At 37.7% G+C, this 17851-nt stretch overlaps 1 protein-coding gene across 4 annotated transcripts in view; it reads left to right on the top strand.

Annotated features, from left to right (window-relative positions):
• LOC149936512 (putative 3',5'-cyclic phosphodiesterase pde-5) overlaps positions 1–13467 on the top strand; it is a 151730-nt gene extending 138263 nt beyond the window's left edge. For 3 of the 4 annotated variants that reach the window (XM_090153134.1, XM_090153136.1, XM_090153135.1), the window contains 14 exons: positions 1422–1480; positions 1552–1603; positions 4127–4278; positions 4349–4441; positions 4896–4964; positions 5598–5864; positions 8051–8137; positions 8196–8346; positions 8947–9102; positions 9177–9349; positions 10016–10127; positions 10203–10283; positions 11453–11541; positions 12782–13467. In XM_090153134.1, coding sequence (XP_090009260.1) covers positions 1422–1480; positions 1552–1603; positions 4127–4278; positions 4349–4441; positions 4896–4964; positions 5598–5864; positions 8051–8137; positions 8196–8346; positions 8947–9102; positions 9177–9349; positions 10016–10127; positions 10203–10283; positions 11453–11541; positions 12782–12842 — 1602 coding nt within the window. In that variant the 3' untranslated portion in view covers positions 12843–13467. Of the gene's footprint in view, positions 1–1421; positions 1481–1551; positions 1604–4126; positions 4279–4348; positions 4442–4895; positions 4965–5597; positions 5865–8050; positions 8138–8195; positions 8347–8946; positions 9103–9176; positions 9350–10015; positions 10128–10202; positions 10284–11452; positions 11542–12781 lie in introns of those variants that run through there. The other variant, XR_016472210.1, reaches the window with a different exon arrangement.
• The last annotated feature ends 4384 nt before the right edge of the window (positions 13468–17851 follow it).

Below are 17851 nucleotides of genomic sequence, written 5' to 3' on the forward strand. Positions count from 1 at the left end.
TGGTTCTTAAACTTACTTTACTTAAAAGGAGACGACCCGAGGTGTAACACACCGATTTTGTTCAAACTCGGGGGTTTGGTAGACCTTCATGTATCATGAAAAATCCTAAAGGGGATTTATTCAATGGGCAACCGTTTTGCCATGGCAACGAAAAATGGTTTTGACAACACAAAATATTTAATTTTCCCATTGAAAATAACATGGGATTTTGACCTCAAATTGATCAAAAGTTGATCAATTTTGATGTTTTTTTGTCAATTGTTATCTATTTTTTTCTATTTTTGGCATTTTCAAAATTTTGAAATTTGTTAAAATTTTTCACAGGGTGGTCCTAGGAATCGGTCAGAATCCCATGTTATTTTCAATGGGAAAATTTCCATTTGTTGTTGTCAAAAACATTTTTCGTTGCCATGGCAAAATGGTTGCCCATTGAATAAATTCCCTTTAGGATTTTTCAAGTTACATGAAGGTGTTCCAATCCCCCGAGTTTGAACAAAATCAGTGGGTTACACTTCGGGGTGTCTCCTTGTTAGTGTACCTACGTACATTCATTTTCGTAAGGGATGTACATGCGAAGTACCGAAGGAATGAATGTAAATTGATAGACCTGAATTCAGTCGTAGAAATAAGTAAATAACCACTCATTTGTTAAGTGTTATTAGTGCACAAAAAGGATCATAATTAGTTATAATTTTTTCGTCGCGTACACATTTTACCCAAAAATTACACCCCTTGCTTAAAAAAAAATTATCTACGTGGACGGATTTGAAAAAATTGTGATGGGGGGAGGGCCCCCAAATGGTGGGCCTACTTCCCCAAAAATCCTGTGGGGGGTGTCCATCAAGTTGCTACATTTATGACTAAAAAACACAGAAGAAACATTTGCGTGGACAAGGAAGTTCAACGCTAGCTTCAATTCTCTGCCTGCTTTAAGTCAAGTCAAGAAGCGCGTTAAGAATTCCTATTAACTATGGCAACGATAGGCGGTCAGTAATTGACAGGCGCGACACGAACTAAAATTTGCCATCATTTAACGGTTCCTTGTGTTTACGGTGGGCTTTTGGAGTCAGAGCAGTAGGTCACCTTAGGGTCTTGGTCCTTGGACATTGAAACACCACACTGGCTAAAGTTTCACCATGGACCCTGAATCTCTAGGGAGTCACTAATCTGGCTCTTAAAAGCACGCGTTTTTACGTGAACTGGCTTTTTGTCGCTGCATTCCATTTCTGACCACCTCGCGTGGTGATAGTCGAAATAAATTTTTAAAGTGCTTCTTGATTTAGCAGCTTATGGACAACAGCAACTAGGTCACGTCTATCATTTCAAAAACCCAGGGAACGTTGGTCTACGATTTTGTTGACTATATACACTTTTAAATCTAATTCTTGTCTCAAACGTGTCCATCGATTCTTTATTTTTAGCTATACTCTAACATGGCAAGACAGCGGAAGTTAAACAATTTCTTGCTCGCTGTTGTCAAGTGAGTATTACACGCCCAAATCTAAATATTTGAGTCTCGAATAACATTTTTTCGTTTTGTAAAAATTAAAGGTCGATTTTTCAAGACATGATCAGTATGGACACGGTCATTGTCAAAATAATGGTAAGAATTTTTACGGTTTCCTTTATAAAAATGTAAGGTAATATCCCAGCAAAATTTGCCCAATGTATCGATTGGGTTGAAGATAAAATATGACATACGCGTGTCGGGTTGTCTCATTTTTTGATAAAGCTACTTGGACTGAAACGAAAAAAGAATGAAAATAGGGAATAACCGGGCAATAAAGATGTCCTCGTTACATCGATTTTCGATGAGTGGTAGGCTGAGGTCCTTGATGTCTCGCTTAACCCATAAATCACCTCTGATCCCGACAGGTTGCCATCTCGGATATATTAATACCGTTATTGTATAATTATAAGATTTATGACCCACGCCAGTCCTAGAAACGATGACAACTTTCGCCGAGGACGAAACTACAGTAAAAAGGTCGAAGGCTGACCCTTTTTGTCATCTTCGTTGTTATACGACATTTCGCCAATTCACGATTGTTTCCCTTTGTTGATAGAAGTCTATATAGACAAGAATAATGTCGTAAAAGTTATTTTTCTGGCAAGAATTAAATATAATCTTATTTTCGGTTGTTGGAACAGTAAATTATATTATAGGTACGATGATATTACACTGATATATCGAATTTTCCACAACGTTTTCCTTTGTTCTTCATGTCAATAAATATTAAATCAGAATTATACATATATAATTTATATCCTCCGAGAACGAACTTTGTTAGAAGTTGGGCTTATGTGATATATCATTAAGTATTTATTCCCTTTTCAGAGAGTTTAAATTGGCTCCGTCTAGAATAAATTAAAACATTTAAAATCGAACGTCTAGAGGCTTCCATATAAACAATTCGGGAATTGATAATTTTTTTAGTCCAATTTTATTTGCCTTACTTTTGGCAAATAAAAGGGTATGCTTCAATTCTCCTTCCAAATAAAAGCTCGTGTACTAAAACAAATATTCACGTAGCAGAATAAAAGTTGGCAATTAGCTGGACGGATAATAATTGCAGGGTGACCACAGTTCCTATATTTCTTATTTTGTCCTATAGTTTAACGTCCTTCCTTTTATCTCCTATAATTTTATTAAATTTCCTATAATACCAAGAATGTATTTATTTATACTCAGGGAGAATGAATATGTCGAGATTATTTTTAGCGTTTCTCTAATTCCACCCTTTGGGGCCCCCCGGTATGCTCCTCCGCTTTAATAAAATCAAATAATACTGCAATCTCATTGGTTCTTAAAAATTGTTTTTCGACGCGTTTAACGCTGCTGCGAGGACGCAAAAAATAAGACCGCCTCCATTTTTTCCTCACCCGCCCTTAGCGTGACGGGGTTAGGGCCTCAACGTGTCCGTCGATAGTCTCGACATATTCATTCTCCCTGAGTATAAATAAATACATTCTTGGTATTATAGGAAATTTAATAAAATTATAATAGATAAAAGGAAGGACGTTAAACTATAGGACAAAATAAGAAATATAGGAACTGTGGTCACCCTGCAATTATTATCCGTCCAGCTAATTGCCAACTTTTATTCTGCTACGTGAATATTTGTTTTAATACACGAGCTTTTATTTGGAAGGAGAATTGAAGCATACCCTTTTATTTGCCAAAAGTGATTCAAATAAAATTGGACTAAAAATAAATAAAAATAAAAATACATTCTTGATAATACCCTATATTTTAACTTAAAAGTCCGAAGAAATTAAAATAGTTGATATTTTACCCTTAGATGTCTTTAAAACGTCTTAGGTCTATTCACACGAGCCAACTTTTTGATCCAACTAGATGAGTCAACTTTGAGTTGAGTAAACTAGTTGGTTCGTGTGAATAAAAGTTCGATGAGTTGATCCACCAAAAAAGTACGCGAGAAAAAAATGGATCACTGATCCATTTTTGCTGACTCAGCATTTTGATTTGAAAAGTTGGCTCGTGTGAAAAGGTCTTTAGTTTTTAAAGATGCTTATTCCCAACACTGTTCGCCGATAGTTTTCGACTATTTCTATCGGTTATCAACTTTATTTTGAATGTTATACCCCCTTTAAACCGTTTTGTCTTATTGCATAATTAATTTACTCCTAATTCTTCCTTTTTTCTCCCTATATTTTCCTATATTTCACTGATAAATTTCCTGTAATTCCTTTAAGGGATTTTAAAATATTCTGTGGTCACCTTGGAAAGTGGGGTGGTGAAGTGGTTAGCACTTTCGCCTCGCAGCAAGAGGAGCCGGGTTCTCCTTCCGCGTTGAGTTTTCAAGTTCTCTCCCCACTGGTTTAAGGAATTTTCCACCGAGTCCTTCGGTTTCCCCTTCCACAAAAACTTGTAGAGGTTAACGGTAATAGTTAGTGTAGGGAGCTGTTGGCTCGCGTGGCTTGCAGGGAATGCAACGACCCTCCTACGCATTGTAACCCGGCCACCTGAATTAATGGCTTTAAAAGTCACTTGATGACTTAGGCCTAAGGTATTAGCCTAACTGATTATTAGCACTCCAAAATGGTTTAATGCGAACGCGGCTTAAGGGGTGTGGTTGTTAATTGTTTTTGCGTTTCTGAACAGACATTCGCCCAGAAACTGGTAGACGCGGACAGGGCGTCACTCTTTCTAGTGGATGGAAAGAGCAAGGAACTGTACGCTCGAATTTTCGACGTCAGCGGGGAACCGGAACCCGGTGCGCCCAACATCAACTTGGAAGCTTCCAAAGAAATCAGGTTCGTTTCCAGCAGAACTCCAAACGGCGAAGAGACACGGATAATCAAAGAAGTGTGTGTTCCCTCTCAGATTCCCCATTGGTACCGGGATAGCTGGATACGTCGCGCAAACGGGAGAGTCCCTCAACATTCCCAATGCTTACGACGACGAAAGGTTCAACAGGTTAGAACCATTTGCTAACATACGTGATTCTCCCCGATTTATTTCAAACTCGGGGGTTGAGTAGACCTTCATGTACCTACCTTGAAAGCTCTGAAAGGGAAAAGTTTCAATGTCCATTCATTTTGCCATGGCAACCAAAAATGTTTTTCACAACTCAAACATAAACTTTTTAAAATTGATAAAATTGGGTAAAATTAATTAAATACAATCCGTGATTTTCCCATGCTATTTTACGTAAAGAAAGTTTAAATTTGAGGTGGGAAAAACGATTTTGGTTGCCATGGCAAAACAAACGGCCATTGAAACATTTCCCTTTAGGAGCTTTCAAGGTACGTGAAGGTCTACTTAACCCCCGAGTTTGAAACAAATTGGGAGAAAAACATCGGGATGTCTCCTTGAAAGTTTATTTACGTTTCCCGAAACCTTATTCAAAACGCCTTTAATTATTTTCAAGGGCTGTAGACCAACAGACGGGTTACACGACTAAGAGCTTACTTTGCATGCCCATTTTTATCCGAGGAAAGTAAGTGGAATTGTCCTTGATAATTATCTTCCATAAGTATGTCAGTTAGTCCAAAACCCATAACTTGGTGTGCCGTAAAATTGAAGTCACGCCCGAAACGATAAGCGCCTCTAGCGAGAAATGTTCGCAACTTCAGAACAAATAATAATAATAATAATAATAATAAAGTCTTTATTTTGGATATCCCCTTCAGCGAACTGATTTCCAAGGGGGTCCAGAACTATTTTACATTTACATTTATACATTATTAAATTAAATGTTTTACAAAGTATACACACAATCAATTGGTGATAGTTGCGTTAATTGTTTTTTTAAACAAATTAGTTCGCTTGATCTCTTGTATAAATGAAGGAAGCTTATTCCATAGTGTTATGCCTCTGCTCTTGAGGGAAATATTACAAAGTTTCGTATCTAGTTCTTCAACATAAAAATTACGCTGGCTACCTCTGGTTTCGTGATGATGAATTGAATTTGGTTTGTGAAAAAGTTCAGAAATATAGTCTGGGACCAGATCATTAAATAACACCTAGAGCGTCTATTGTTCTTAGTAAAAATTGTGGTAGATAGGGTACTGACACACTTATGTGAAAGAAAATTACAAAATGGATTCTAACGTTGTGTCGATAATTTCAGCGTGATCGGCGTGGTCCAAATGGTCAACAAAATCAACTGTCCTTTCACGAAAGCGGACGAGGAGGCGTTCGCCACTTTCGCCACGTACTGCGGTCTCGCCCTCCACCACGCCAAACTCTACGACAAAATACGACGCTCCGAGCAAAAATACAAAGTCGCCATGGAAATCCTCTCCTACCACAACACTTGCAACGAGAACGAGGTCCGAAACATTCGGCTGCATTTGGAGAAGGAACTTCAATTTCAAATGCCCGACGATCTCAGCTCGTAAGCCCGCCTCTCCCGCAATTGCCCATTCTATAAATTCTTCTATCCCTGAATGCTTGGTTTAATATAGTGTTGTTAATTTTCCGGAAAAATAAAATGCGGAAAATTTTCCGAATTGCGGAAAATTTTCCGCAAATCGGAAAAATAAAAATATGAAACATACATTACCTTTTAAGGGTTTTTAATGTTTTTAACTTTTAATCGATATAAAATGTCTAATATCAGTAAACATACTACAAAACATTAATAGCGTTACATTGTTAATCAGTTTAAACTAGTCTAGAGGTTTAGTTTTACTTTCAGATTCGAAAAAATGAGGCGAAAATACCGCTTTATTTCAATTTGCAAACAATATATTAGTCTAATCATGGAATGAAAACTTTTTTTATTTTTTTCGGAAAAATACGGAAAATTTTCTGGAAAAAAGGCCTCGGTCATTTTCCGGAAAATTTTCCGACTTACAACACTAGTTTAATATGTGCTAGGAACCTTACCCAATTATTGGTCAGATTTTTAAACAAATTATTGTATACAGTGAAATGGCGATATCGTATTTATTGTGTAAATATTCCATTTATAACGTTGCTTTATTTTATAATGTACCGTTTTCATTTAGGTTACCTTAGCTATGTACAGGGTGTCCACCAAAATATGGACCAGGGCGAATATCTCGAAAAACGTTTAGGTACGAATTGGAAATTTTTAGGTCGCATAGAGTGAACAGAGGGAAAACTAATTTGAAAATTTCGATGACCTTGAACCATGTCTTCAAGATCATCCAAAAATTATCTCGAGAACTTAAGTGTTAGAAAGTTGGTTCCAATTACAAAAGTGTTCCCCGTCACGTTTTAGGCTTAAATAACTTGGATCTGATCGGGTTCGACCAATAGGAAGTCGAGAAAAATTTACCAAAATCACAAAGGTCGTAAAAGGGAAAATTGCAAGAAAGCGCTAATAACTCAAAACAAGTCGTGATATATTATAGAAATTTGCTAGACAATCTCATCATGGTGGGAGATTTTAAAATCGGAAAATTATATGACCTTGAACCATGTCTTCAAGGTCATACTAAAATTATCTTGAGAACCATTAGGTTTAGAGCAAACATTCTAATTAGTAAGTTGTTCTTCGTCACATTTTATTTTCCGTCGTCATAGCAACAGTATTTTAAAATTGGAATTTTTGCTCTAATAATAATTATAATAATAATCAGCTAGGCTAATACCCAAGTCACCACCTTAGGCCTAAGTCATCAAGCGACTTTTGAAGCCTTTAACTCAGGTGGCCGTGTTACAATGCGTAGGAGGGTGGTGGCCAGCCCTTCATACCACGCGAGCCAACAGCTACCTAATGGTTCTCAAGATAATTTTAGTATGACCTTGAAGACATGGTTCAAGGTCATACAATTTTCCGAATATTAAAATCTCCCACCATGATGAGATTGTCTAGCAAATTTCGATAATGTAGCACGACTTGTTTTGGAGTTATTAGCGCTTTCTTGCAATTTTCCCTTTTACGACCTTTGTGATTTTGGAAAATATTTCTCGACTTCCTATTGGTCGAATCCGATCAGATCCAAGTTATATAAGCCTAAAACGTGACGGGGAACACTTTTGTAATTGGAACCAACTTTCTAACACTTACGGTTCTCAAGATAATTGTTGGATGATCTTGAATACATGGTTCAAGGTTATCAAAATTTTAAAATTAGTTTTCCCCCTGTACACTCTAAGCGACCTAAAAATTTCCAATTCGTACCTCAACGTTTTTGGAGCTATTCGCCCTGGGGGCCTATTCTGTAAACATTCGAAATCCAATTTTCGATCGAAAACTAGATTTCGAACTTCGAGATCTCGACGAATGGTATTCTGTAAAGATTTCGAATAAGCATAAATCAATGCAAATTGTCGAAGTCGATTTCGACATGTTATAGGGTATCGAGATCGAATTCCCAATCGATTTTTTACAGAATCGCCCCCCTGGTCCATATTTTAATGGACACCCTGTAGAAAACAAAACGGTTTAGGTAATAGCAACCAAATGGACTGAACATAAGCCTATTTTTTAAAAACTAAGAAAAACCGCAGATTTTGCAACTCCTAGTCAAGCAATTTATAGTGTGGTCCATTTATTTCGCTATCCTTTCTGTGCGTATAACCACAAAATTTCGTTACCTTCTTTGTTAGATTCTCCTTCGCTCCCTTAACAATCTCATCGGATGACAAGGTACTGGCCACCATATTCATGTTTAACGATCTATTTGGATTGCAAAGGTAAGACGCTGTCTTCAATTTGAAACCTATGATATCCAAATAAAATAAAATCGTTAAGGTTCGAACTCGATTCTTTGATCCGGTTCGTGTTGACGGTGAGAAAGAATTACCGACGCGTCCCTTACCACAACTGGGCGCACGGTTTCAGCGTTGCCAATTCTATGTACGCCATCATCAAACACGCTCCCGGTTGCTTCAAACCCCTTGAGGTCCGTGTTCTTAAGCAAATATCACCATGGATATGTATTCATTTCAACCACCAATATCGGACTATAGTATTACCCTGGGGTTAGGATGGGCGGGGGCTTTCTTCGTTTTAGTATTACTAATTACTAATTATCAAAGCTAATACGGAGAGAGGAGTTTGTCGTTGACTTCATCTACAAAACGTTTCCGTCTTTACGCTTTTTAATTGGCGAATAAATACTACAAAATCAGTTGATAATCATAATGAAAGCTATTTGCTATTAATATATTTACCTATTTTCGTTCAATAGAAAAGATTTATCTAAATAATTTTACTAAATAAATCCCGCCCTAAGCCTTGGCTATAAAAATAGACATTTTTTGAGTAGACAACGCGTCTGTCATTGAACACTAGCCCACGGAGAAAGTCTACACTATAGTCCTTTGGGGAGTACCCAATAGGTACATGTAGCGGGAAAACTCGTAGAGCAACATCATAATAAAGATACATCTTCCATCCCCGAGGCTAAGGGCAGACTAGCTAGTACAATCAAATATTTATGGTTGAAATGAATAAATGAATGATATCACGTTCCTTCTCGTAACGCAATTTATCGCCATAGGAACTCTCGCTATTCATTTCCTGTCTCTGCCACGATTTGGACCATCGGGGTAAAACTAATCAGTTTCTGGTGAACTCGGCGTCCCCTTTAGCGGCCATATACACCACGTCCACGCTGGAACACCACCACTTCAACCAAACCGTTTCCATTTTGCAAGTACGACTTTTGAATCTTGTACATAAGAAGTATATGGTGGAGAACGTATCCATTTCCAATTTGCCCCTTTCTAGCAAGATGGTCACAACATTTTTAAGAATTTGTCTTCGGACGAGTACAAACAGGTACTGGGGAACATAAAACACTGCATTTTGGCCACGGATCTCGCCTTGTTCTTCCCCAATAAGGCCAAGATGAAAATGGTGGTGGACGACGATCAGTTTGACTGGGACAATAGCGAACACAGGTGCGGTTGCAGCGTCCACTCTAAAGGAAGCGCCAAGCGTTTACAAATATCACTTAATTTTAGTTTTAAGTTAAGCATGGGCCTAATTAAGATAAAACACTTACATTAAACGTCCAAGTATAAAACTTTAAATGCTACAAAATAGTTTTTAAAATCAACGCTATTTTATTTTGATACGCATACCTACCCCCAGAGCTACACTGTGGAAGATGCAAAAATAATTATTTTCGCTTGTTCCGGGATTTCGGAGTAGGGTAAGAAGAGTAAAGCTATGACGTCATTTTACTCCGATTCTGTGGTGGCGAATAGTTTGAGTCGGAGTAAAAACGTTTTTCCAAAATGGCTGCTGTGGCTTTTTTAGCAGATAAATTCTAGCTAGCAGACGACAAAATCCGACTTACTCTCTAGCTTTACTCCTCCTTTCCAGAAGGAGTAAAAAGAGTAGCCCTAATACTCCGGAACAAGCGAATAGTTTGTGGGGCGGAGTAATTCTCATCGTTTTAGGTTAAAAACAGTACAATTTTAGTCCGAGAACAGGCGAAAAGAAACCCCTTACTATAATGGTTTTTCATCGTCTTTATGCTTATGCTGACTTGTTTAAGATTGGCGTTTCCTCTTTAAAGTCATAAAAGAAAATATCATTTATGGTTTTTACAAAAATGGTAGGCTTCTTCTGGAAGCGATTACTATGACGGCTTGCGACTTGTGCGCCAGTACTAAACCGTGGGAACAGCAACAGGAGACAGTTAGAGTCATCTTCGAGGAGTTCTACGATCAGGTAAGCGCGGCGAACCGCTATTCGATTTGAGTCCCTTGAACCCGGATTGGAACTATATTGGAAACCTTCCGAAAGGGCGACGCTGAAAGGGCGCAAGGACGGGAACCGATTCCGATGATGGATCGAGCTAAGAAGCACGAACAGCCCGCTTCTCAGGTATCATAATCAAATTAGATGGATCCGCGTGGCAAATAACCCCCAGAAGGACTAGTAAGGCAAGTAAAAGATCGTATAGATAATTTCCCCTAGAACTGTCACGCGCAACTGACGTAGCGCTACCTTCCGATATTCAGTGCCGTATTTCCGCCTAGGCCAACCTAGGCCGTGGCCTAGGGGCCAATCCTTGGAAGGGGCCCTACAGTGACCGTAATTAATGTATTTGAAGGCATAAATATATAATAACAATCGTAATTTATAATGGAGAAATTCCTAGCTAGGAGTTTCCTAAGTAGAAGATTTTGTTTTAAAATTACCAAAATTTCTGCCTGGCAGTTTACGGACGCAGCCTGAAATCGCAATGTTGCATAATTATCGCGTATTTAGTCGACGATTGTTAAGAGCTTTTATTTAGTAATTTAACCGTAGAGCTCAGACTTCTACGTTGAATCATGGAAATTCAGGCACAGCCTAGTTCCAGGGATAAGAGTAAATGCAGCGCGTGAAAAGGGGGCCCAGACTCCTTATCTGCCTATGGGCCCAGGATCTCTAAGTCCGGCCCTGCCGATATTTAGCGGAAACGAAAATTTCGGACAATATGGCTGCCTACCGACGTCGGGTTAATTTGACATTACTATTTTCATCAGAAAATCCAGCAGATGTTATTGAACTTATAACTTCGTATGTTTTAGTATCTGAAGGTCTGCTTGAAATTGCATTTATCTTCTCAATAGATTTAACAATTATTCTTTGAAATTGGGTTTCAAAAATACCTGCAAATATTAATAAACTGCAGCAAAGGCTTAAAGTTAAAAACTATTTATTTAACTTAAACTTTAAAAAACTTATCAATGAAGTTGCATTTAATTTTTAACCATCTTACTTAAGAAATAATTATGTATGCTAACATTGTTTTATAATAGTTCTAGCTGAAAAATCATTAAAATGAATTTACCATTTAATAATTAAACCTCGCTTACTCTTTTGGACGCGGCCAGATTTATGTGGTGAATTTACAACTCCAGAGAGACGCGCTAGAGGGCGCGCTGTTTGATTAGCTAGACGAAAACGGGCCAGCATTTGTATGCTTGCCTTACAACTCCTTCTGAGAGTTATTTCTCGATGGTATCAGTAACCATCAAATTTAACTGGTGTCTCTCGCCTTCCAGGTCGGGTTTCTGAAAGGAATCTGCATTCCTTGTTACGAGCTCGTATGCAAACTCATTCCAACTTCGATGCCTCTCTTGGACGGATGTCTGTAAGTAGGGGTGGATCGTCAACTAAATAACGACAGGGATTTTTCGCCAGCACTAACAAGTGCAAACGCTTTTTCCCGTCCGAAATCACTATGCGCGTGTGCGCATGGAGGAACCATGTTAGGCAGCGTTTCCTACTGACATTAAGATGTTACACCCATTGAATTGGGAATAGTACCACTAGAGTCGTGGTTTCGCGAAACAAATTCTGGAAATTTCAGTCGGCGCAGCCGTCAACTCTATCATTATACGGTGGCGCCATCTACCACTTTTGAAGTACATTAGTACAATACAAAGGATATAGTTCCCGCCGCTAACAGCGGATGGCACCACCGACAAATAATAGCGTTCAATTTTGAAAAATTTGTTTCGCGGAAGGCAGATTGAGACTGTAATTCTAGCGGTACTAATTCAAAGGCCACAGTCATAGATATAGGAAACGTATATAAAGGTCTAGATAAAATATTTCAAAGGGAGTGAATACGGAGGTGACAGCTAGCAGAAACGCGTAATTTCTGCGGGCTATCCTTATAAGGCGCTATCTATCGGTAAGAAAGCTCGTGCTATCATCGCGAGAGCCATTGTATCCTGCTTAAAAATTATACTAGAAGTCACCAACAGATGGTGTCTAAAGACTACGGCCCGCGGAAAGGTCAAGCTTTAGTACTAAAATGCTAAGAGAGCTCGCGCTCTTGGTCACGTGCCTTCCTCGGTGTCTGCTAGGTGTCAATTACGTATTTTATGTTAGGCCTAGACGCCCCGAAATTTATCTAGACCTTTATATACATTTCTTATATCTATGGCCACAGTACACTATTTTTGCGTCTTCCTTTAAGGTGATGCCTTTGCACATGCGCATAGTCGCTGTTAAGCCTTTTATGCCGATAGAGGGATAGAAATAAGAGTTTATCCACTAGCTAAGGAAATTCAGTGGCAACAGAAGTATATAATATATTTCGAACGATACAATTATCCATGCATGTGAAACATGTGCCTTCCTAGGCCCCAGTTAATTTTTCAAAATACTTTTCGTAAGAAAAAATATAGTGCGAGGCGAAATTGAGTGCTTTTTTTGTAGGGAAATTAACTGGTTCTTGTTTAATTTAATGACCTAGATAGTTATCTGCTGAGAGATATATTATAAACCTTTAGTGGCACCAAACGTCACAGTCGTTAATTAGTTCAATGGTACCGGGAAGGTAAATACTGCGCTCAAATAATAAATCTTCGCAACTCCCACAGCTCTAACTTAGCAAAATGGCAAGAATTAGCCGACGCTCAGAAACCCGAAAGTGCGTCTTGAAAATCGTCGTATAAGGTTCACATTGAAATCTATTTCATCGAGAAATGCGCGACCACAAACCACTTAATTTTTGTAGTAATTAAACTATAAAACAACCATCAAATGATTGATTGACCGCGAAACTTTATATAAAAACAAACCCGTTTAAAACAATTTTTGAACATTGTTATTAATGTATTTTCCGATCTCATTCGTGTATTTTTCGTCATGATTGTTGCTGTGATAACTACCGAACTATCCAACCAAAAAAACTGTAAGTTATTTTGTGAATGGTCTAGTCTACTATTTAACAATACGAGGTATATGTACATACGATGAATAGAATTGTTCGCCGTTTTTTTTTTAATTTAACTGTTCTCTTCCACAAAATAAAAATTTATCTCAGAATTGTGCTTGGTAGAATATTACACGAAAAACGAACGTCCTTATTAACTGTATCCGTGAAAAAATCTAATAACTTAAATTATGCATATATTTCAATAGTAGGTGCGAAATGTTGAACAATGGTGAGGAAAAGAAATTGAAAAAAAAATAATATTTATATATTATAGACATTTTATAAGAGTAATTCGTTGTTGAACGTGTATCGGCACTCTGTGAACCCATTTATTTTTATAGGCAAAATAAAAATGTATATGCACGAAAACAAATATTAACTTATTTTCTCTTACCAAGAATGCATTTATTGACTTCTAGCAGCAACAAACACAGCACCCCACCCAAGGAGAACGCAGCTAACCTTTAAACACGCTAACGCAGTGTTGTGTACAAATTTCATTGGACGAGCCTTTACGCTGAACGTTTTACGGAAAGGGGGAAGACAATTTTCCCCTTCCGACGGCAGCAGGCGCTAAAGCGTCTAACCAATGAAAATTGTAGACAAGAAAATAGACTACTTTTGACGGGTCGCGTTCTCCTTGTGTGGGATGCTGTGTTTGTTGCTCTCAATTCCCCTGGTGTTCTAACATTAAACCAAATTGGTTCCCTAAAAGTTACATTTACAAAGAACCAATCAGCGACAATGTCACTTGACTTCAGTAACGATTGTAGCTTGAGCAACAAGTTTTCAAGGCTATAATAGTGCTTTGGATGAAGCCAACTTGATTGCGTAGACGAGGTTCGAACGGATTCTCATAAGTTGCACGAGCCAGTACGAGAATCGAGAAGGTAATGACGTCCCAGATTAGTTCATTTTGACGACACTAGGTAGCGTGACGTTTATTTCCAGACGTCCATGTAGAATATCTAAATATATTCCAAACATAATTTCTATCTTGTATATAGACTTTATCATTTTTTATTTCAAATTTACTATAATAATAATTAGAATATTTGTTAATGAAAAACTATCGAGTGTCCAAAACGAAACATAAAGTAACATCACCGATTTCACCATAGAGTAATGGCGTTCACTATTATAGCAAAATTGAATAGCATCTAATCTTTGGATAAGAAAATCTTTTAAAATATAACGTATAGTATACTGCTGCTGTTATACTCGCGTCGCGTGACTGGGCATTGGCTGGTTTTGAGCACTTCACGGTCAGTTTCAATCTACAATTTTGCTGGAATTAAATGTAATAAGTTGGTAGTAGTATAGCTGCGCGAGACGCGTAGGGCTGCTTTTACCATTGAGTTGGGAATATAGTACTTCTAGAGCGTATTTGATGCTTGGGGACACTTCCCTGAAATCACTTACGAATCTACACCATAGATCTACACAGTTATCATACGTCGGTGGCGTCATCTACGGCAAGCCATCATAAATAATAATTTAAGCCAGTGGCGCTATCTACTATGAGAAACGTAAAATCATTATTTTAGCGGAAAACTGGTTAGGATTTTAAATGCTTTTTTATTCGTAGCAAATAAAGCGCGTAATTTGAATGCGTTTTGTGCATAGCATATTTATGTTGAAAATTATTTAGTTAATATGTTTAATATTAATTGTTAAAAGATACTTTTATTTTAAACCATTTTAATTTTAAGTATAATTTTATGATTTAAATTGTTTGTATCTAAAAATTATCCACAAAAATGGGTAAAAAATGCTCAGTTACAAAGTGTATAAATACGGGTAGAAACCCAAACATTTCATAGCATAAGTAAGCTTAACATCTTTGATATTCAGAAACATACTAAACTAATGGATTAAAATCAAGATTCCCTGTAATAAAATTGGATTTAGTAATCAAATGCTTAAAGGCCTAAGACTATCAAGGCCCCCTTAAGTTTGAATTAGGCATAAAGGCGCGTGTATTCAGCACTATACAGGCACGGGTGAAATAAAATTAGAATCTACGCTACCTATCGGAGAAAAAGAGCAAATCCTCCCACCCCCTCAGCCCCACCACCTGTACTACCTCTTGCCATCCGGTAGCATGCATTTGGGGGATTTGTGCGTAAGTTTCAGTTTTTCACCACCAGATGGACTCATGTCGCCAGTTTGCCCAGTCATTAGCCTAACGTTAAAATCCTAATCGTTTCAAACTTAGGGGGCCTTGAGAGTCTTATGGTAGAATAGAATGGACTCCCAAAAAAAAAGGGATGTGATTTGCGGTGATCATTTGATCAATACAACTTTCAGAGCAACGCGAAAAAAAGGTCACTTTTGGAAAACGCGGTTCCAACTTGGATTTTAAATGACGTTAAAAACAGTAATTTCTGTGAAGCAATTGTAATGATATCACCAAAATAAAATAATTTATTTCAATTGCAGTTAATTTTTAAATTTTTTACACAACAGCCGTCTTAACTTAACAGTAAATAAAATTGAGGTTAGCGAACCTTCGTGTAGATCAAATTTTATTACCAAAGAAGAACAGGGATTCAAAAGAAATTAAGGACCACAAACAAAAATAAAAAACTACATAGCTTCAAAGAAATAGTAACAAATCTGAGGAAAGAAAAACTTATGCTAGATGAGAATATTGTAAAATTGGAAGCGATATACTCAAAGTAAATATTAAAAACACGCCACTTTTGTTTTATGAATATCTAACCCAACAGACGCAGTTGCCTTCATTTTGGATGTTTGCCACATGTTCAAACCTTTGCGTAATTTGTTGGAGCGAAATGGCGAAGTATATTACCCTCTAAAACATAATTAAATAGAAAATTTCTAAACTAATCAAATATTTTGTGCTCTGGTTGTACTACTTGAGTTAGTGCAGGAGGAAGTAATGAAGGACCGAGTATAACCAACAAACTTAGTGTTTCCATATTCAATTTCACACGCAAAAAATTAAGGTTAAACACGCTGCTGCTCATCTCTGGCTAGTGCTTGGAAATTACTCAAGCAAATTAAACAGTTGATAGGTGATGAGATATAAATCCGGGTGGATTAACAAATTTGGAAACCCAAAGCTTTACTTGCTCTTCCTTTAGTAAAATTATGGAGCCCCTAAAACTTTCTTTCCCTAGGTGTTAATCGATTACTGATATAAATTAAGCTTACCACGCAATTCTATAGCTTTAATGATTATCTCTGGGCATTTGATATTCTGAACTTAAGAAATCCACACGCCAAAGTCTACAAGGTTCCTATAAATAACAGAAACTTCCACATATTAAAGGGTCACACCGACGTTTGAATTTGACAAGTTTCGTCCATAAATGTAGTTTCCAGAAAAGGTTTGGTCGTATCTGCTACCATGTGCTACGAGTAAATTCCGGCTGAATTTTTCAAACGCCGGTGTGGCTCTTTAAGTGGGCAAGTTTTAATAAAGCCAAGCCAAAGAACTTATGCTAAGTCTCACTAACACTGAAGTCAATTTGATCTGTGAATCCAGCCGTAAAACTGGGATACTTGGTTTTTCTGTTTCCATTGACAGCATTTTGTACTTGACAGACACTTATGTTAAATCTGGTGGTCCCTTGAGGTACGTCAGAAACGATACATTTGTCAATTAGACTTGATCAAAGCGAATAAAATATAACCTCTACAATTCAGATACCTCGCCATGTACAAACTGTCACAAGAGCATCTCGAACTCTTATTTATCACCACTCGATCAAACGGTTGTTGGAATAACAACCCAACTGTATCATCTTAAATCATCTTACAAGAGTTCATTTATGGCGAAACTGGAACCTTCAGGTAGTGCAAATGTGCTAGCTCTTGACAATACAAGAGTACCAGATATCTGTGAAATGTCCACCAATTTTCTTGGCAACAGGCATAACCGTAGTAGATGGAGTCACTGATGATTTAGAAGACGAATCGGAGTTAAATTTGTCCTTCGATGGCTCTAATCCAGTGGTTCCCATTTTTTTATGGAACTTTAAATTATCCACCTAATTCTGCCGGGACCCCAAATATTTTTTTTTACTTCTCCTAAAAGACTCTTGACACAAACAAAGATGGCCGCGCTGCGAATTCTCGAACCCCTGTAACCCTTCCCCGGAACCCCAGGGTTCCGTAAACACCTTTTGTGAACCACTGCTCTAATCTATTACGAGATAGCATAATCCATTAATCCATTATATAGGGGAGCTCTAATCTATAATCCATGATGTAGGCTAGCTCTAATCTATAATCCATGATGTAGGGGAGCTCTAATCTATAATCCATGATAAAGGGGGATTTGTAGTGAAGAAGCTTAGGTGAATTCTCACATGCGATACAGAGTATCCACTAAAAATGAACCAGGGCGAATATCTCAAAATATGTTTTAGGTACGATTTGGAAATTATAGGGGGAAACCTACTGCGAAAATGTCGATGACCTTGAACCATGTCTTCAAGGTCATCCAAAAACTAACTCGATAACCGTAAGGGTTAGAAATTTGGTTCCAATTAGACACGTGTTCCACGTGACTTTTTAAGTACAAATAGCTTTGACCTGATCGGATTTGACCAATAGGAAGCCGAGAAATGCTAGATGAAAAACAAGAAGGTCGTTAAGTTGATAACGTGTCGAAAGCGAGGTTCGGGAGCTGATAACTCTAAAGATACTCGTGTTAGAGTACTGAAATTTGCTACACATCCTCACCAGGATTGAGGGTCTT

This window comes from Leiobunum rupestre, chromosome 7, assembly GCF_980474605.1.
Source record: "Leiobunum rupestre chromosome 7, qqLeiRupe1.1.hap1, whole genome shotgun sequence".
NCBI classification, from domain to species: domain Eukaryota; kingdom Metazoa; phylum Arthropoda; class Arachnida; order Opiliones; family Sclerosomatidae; genus Leiobunum; species Leiobunum rupestre.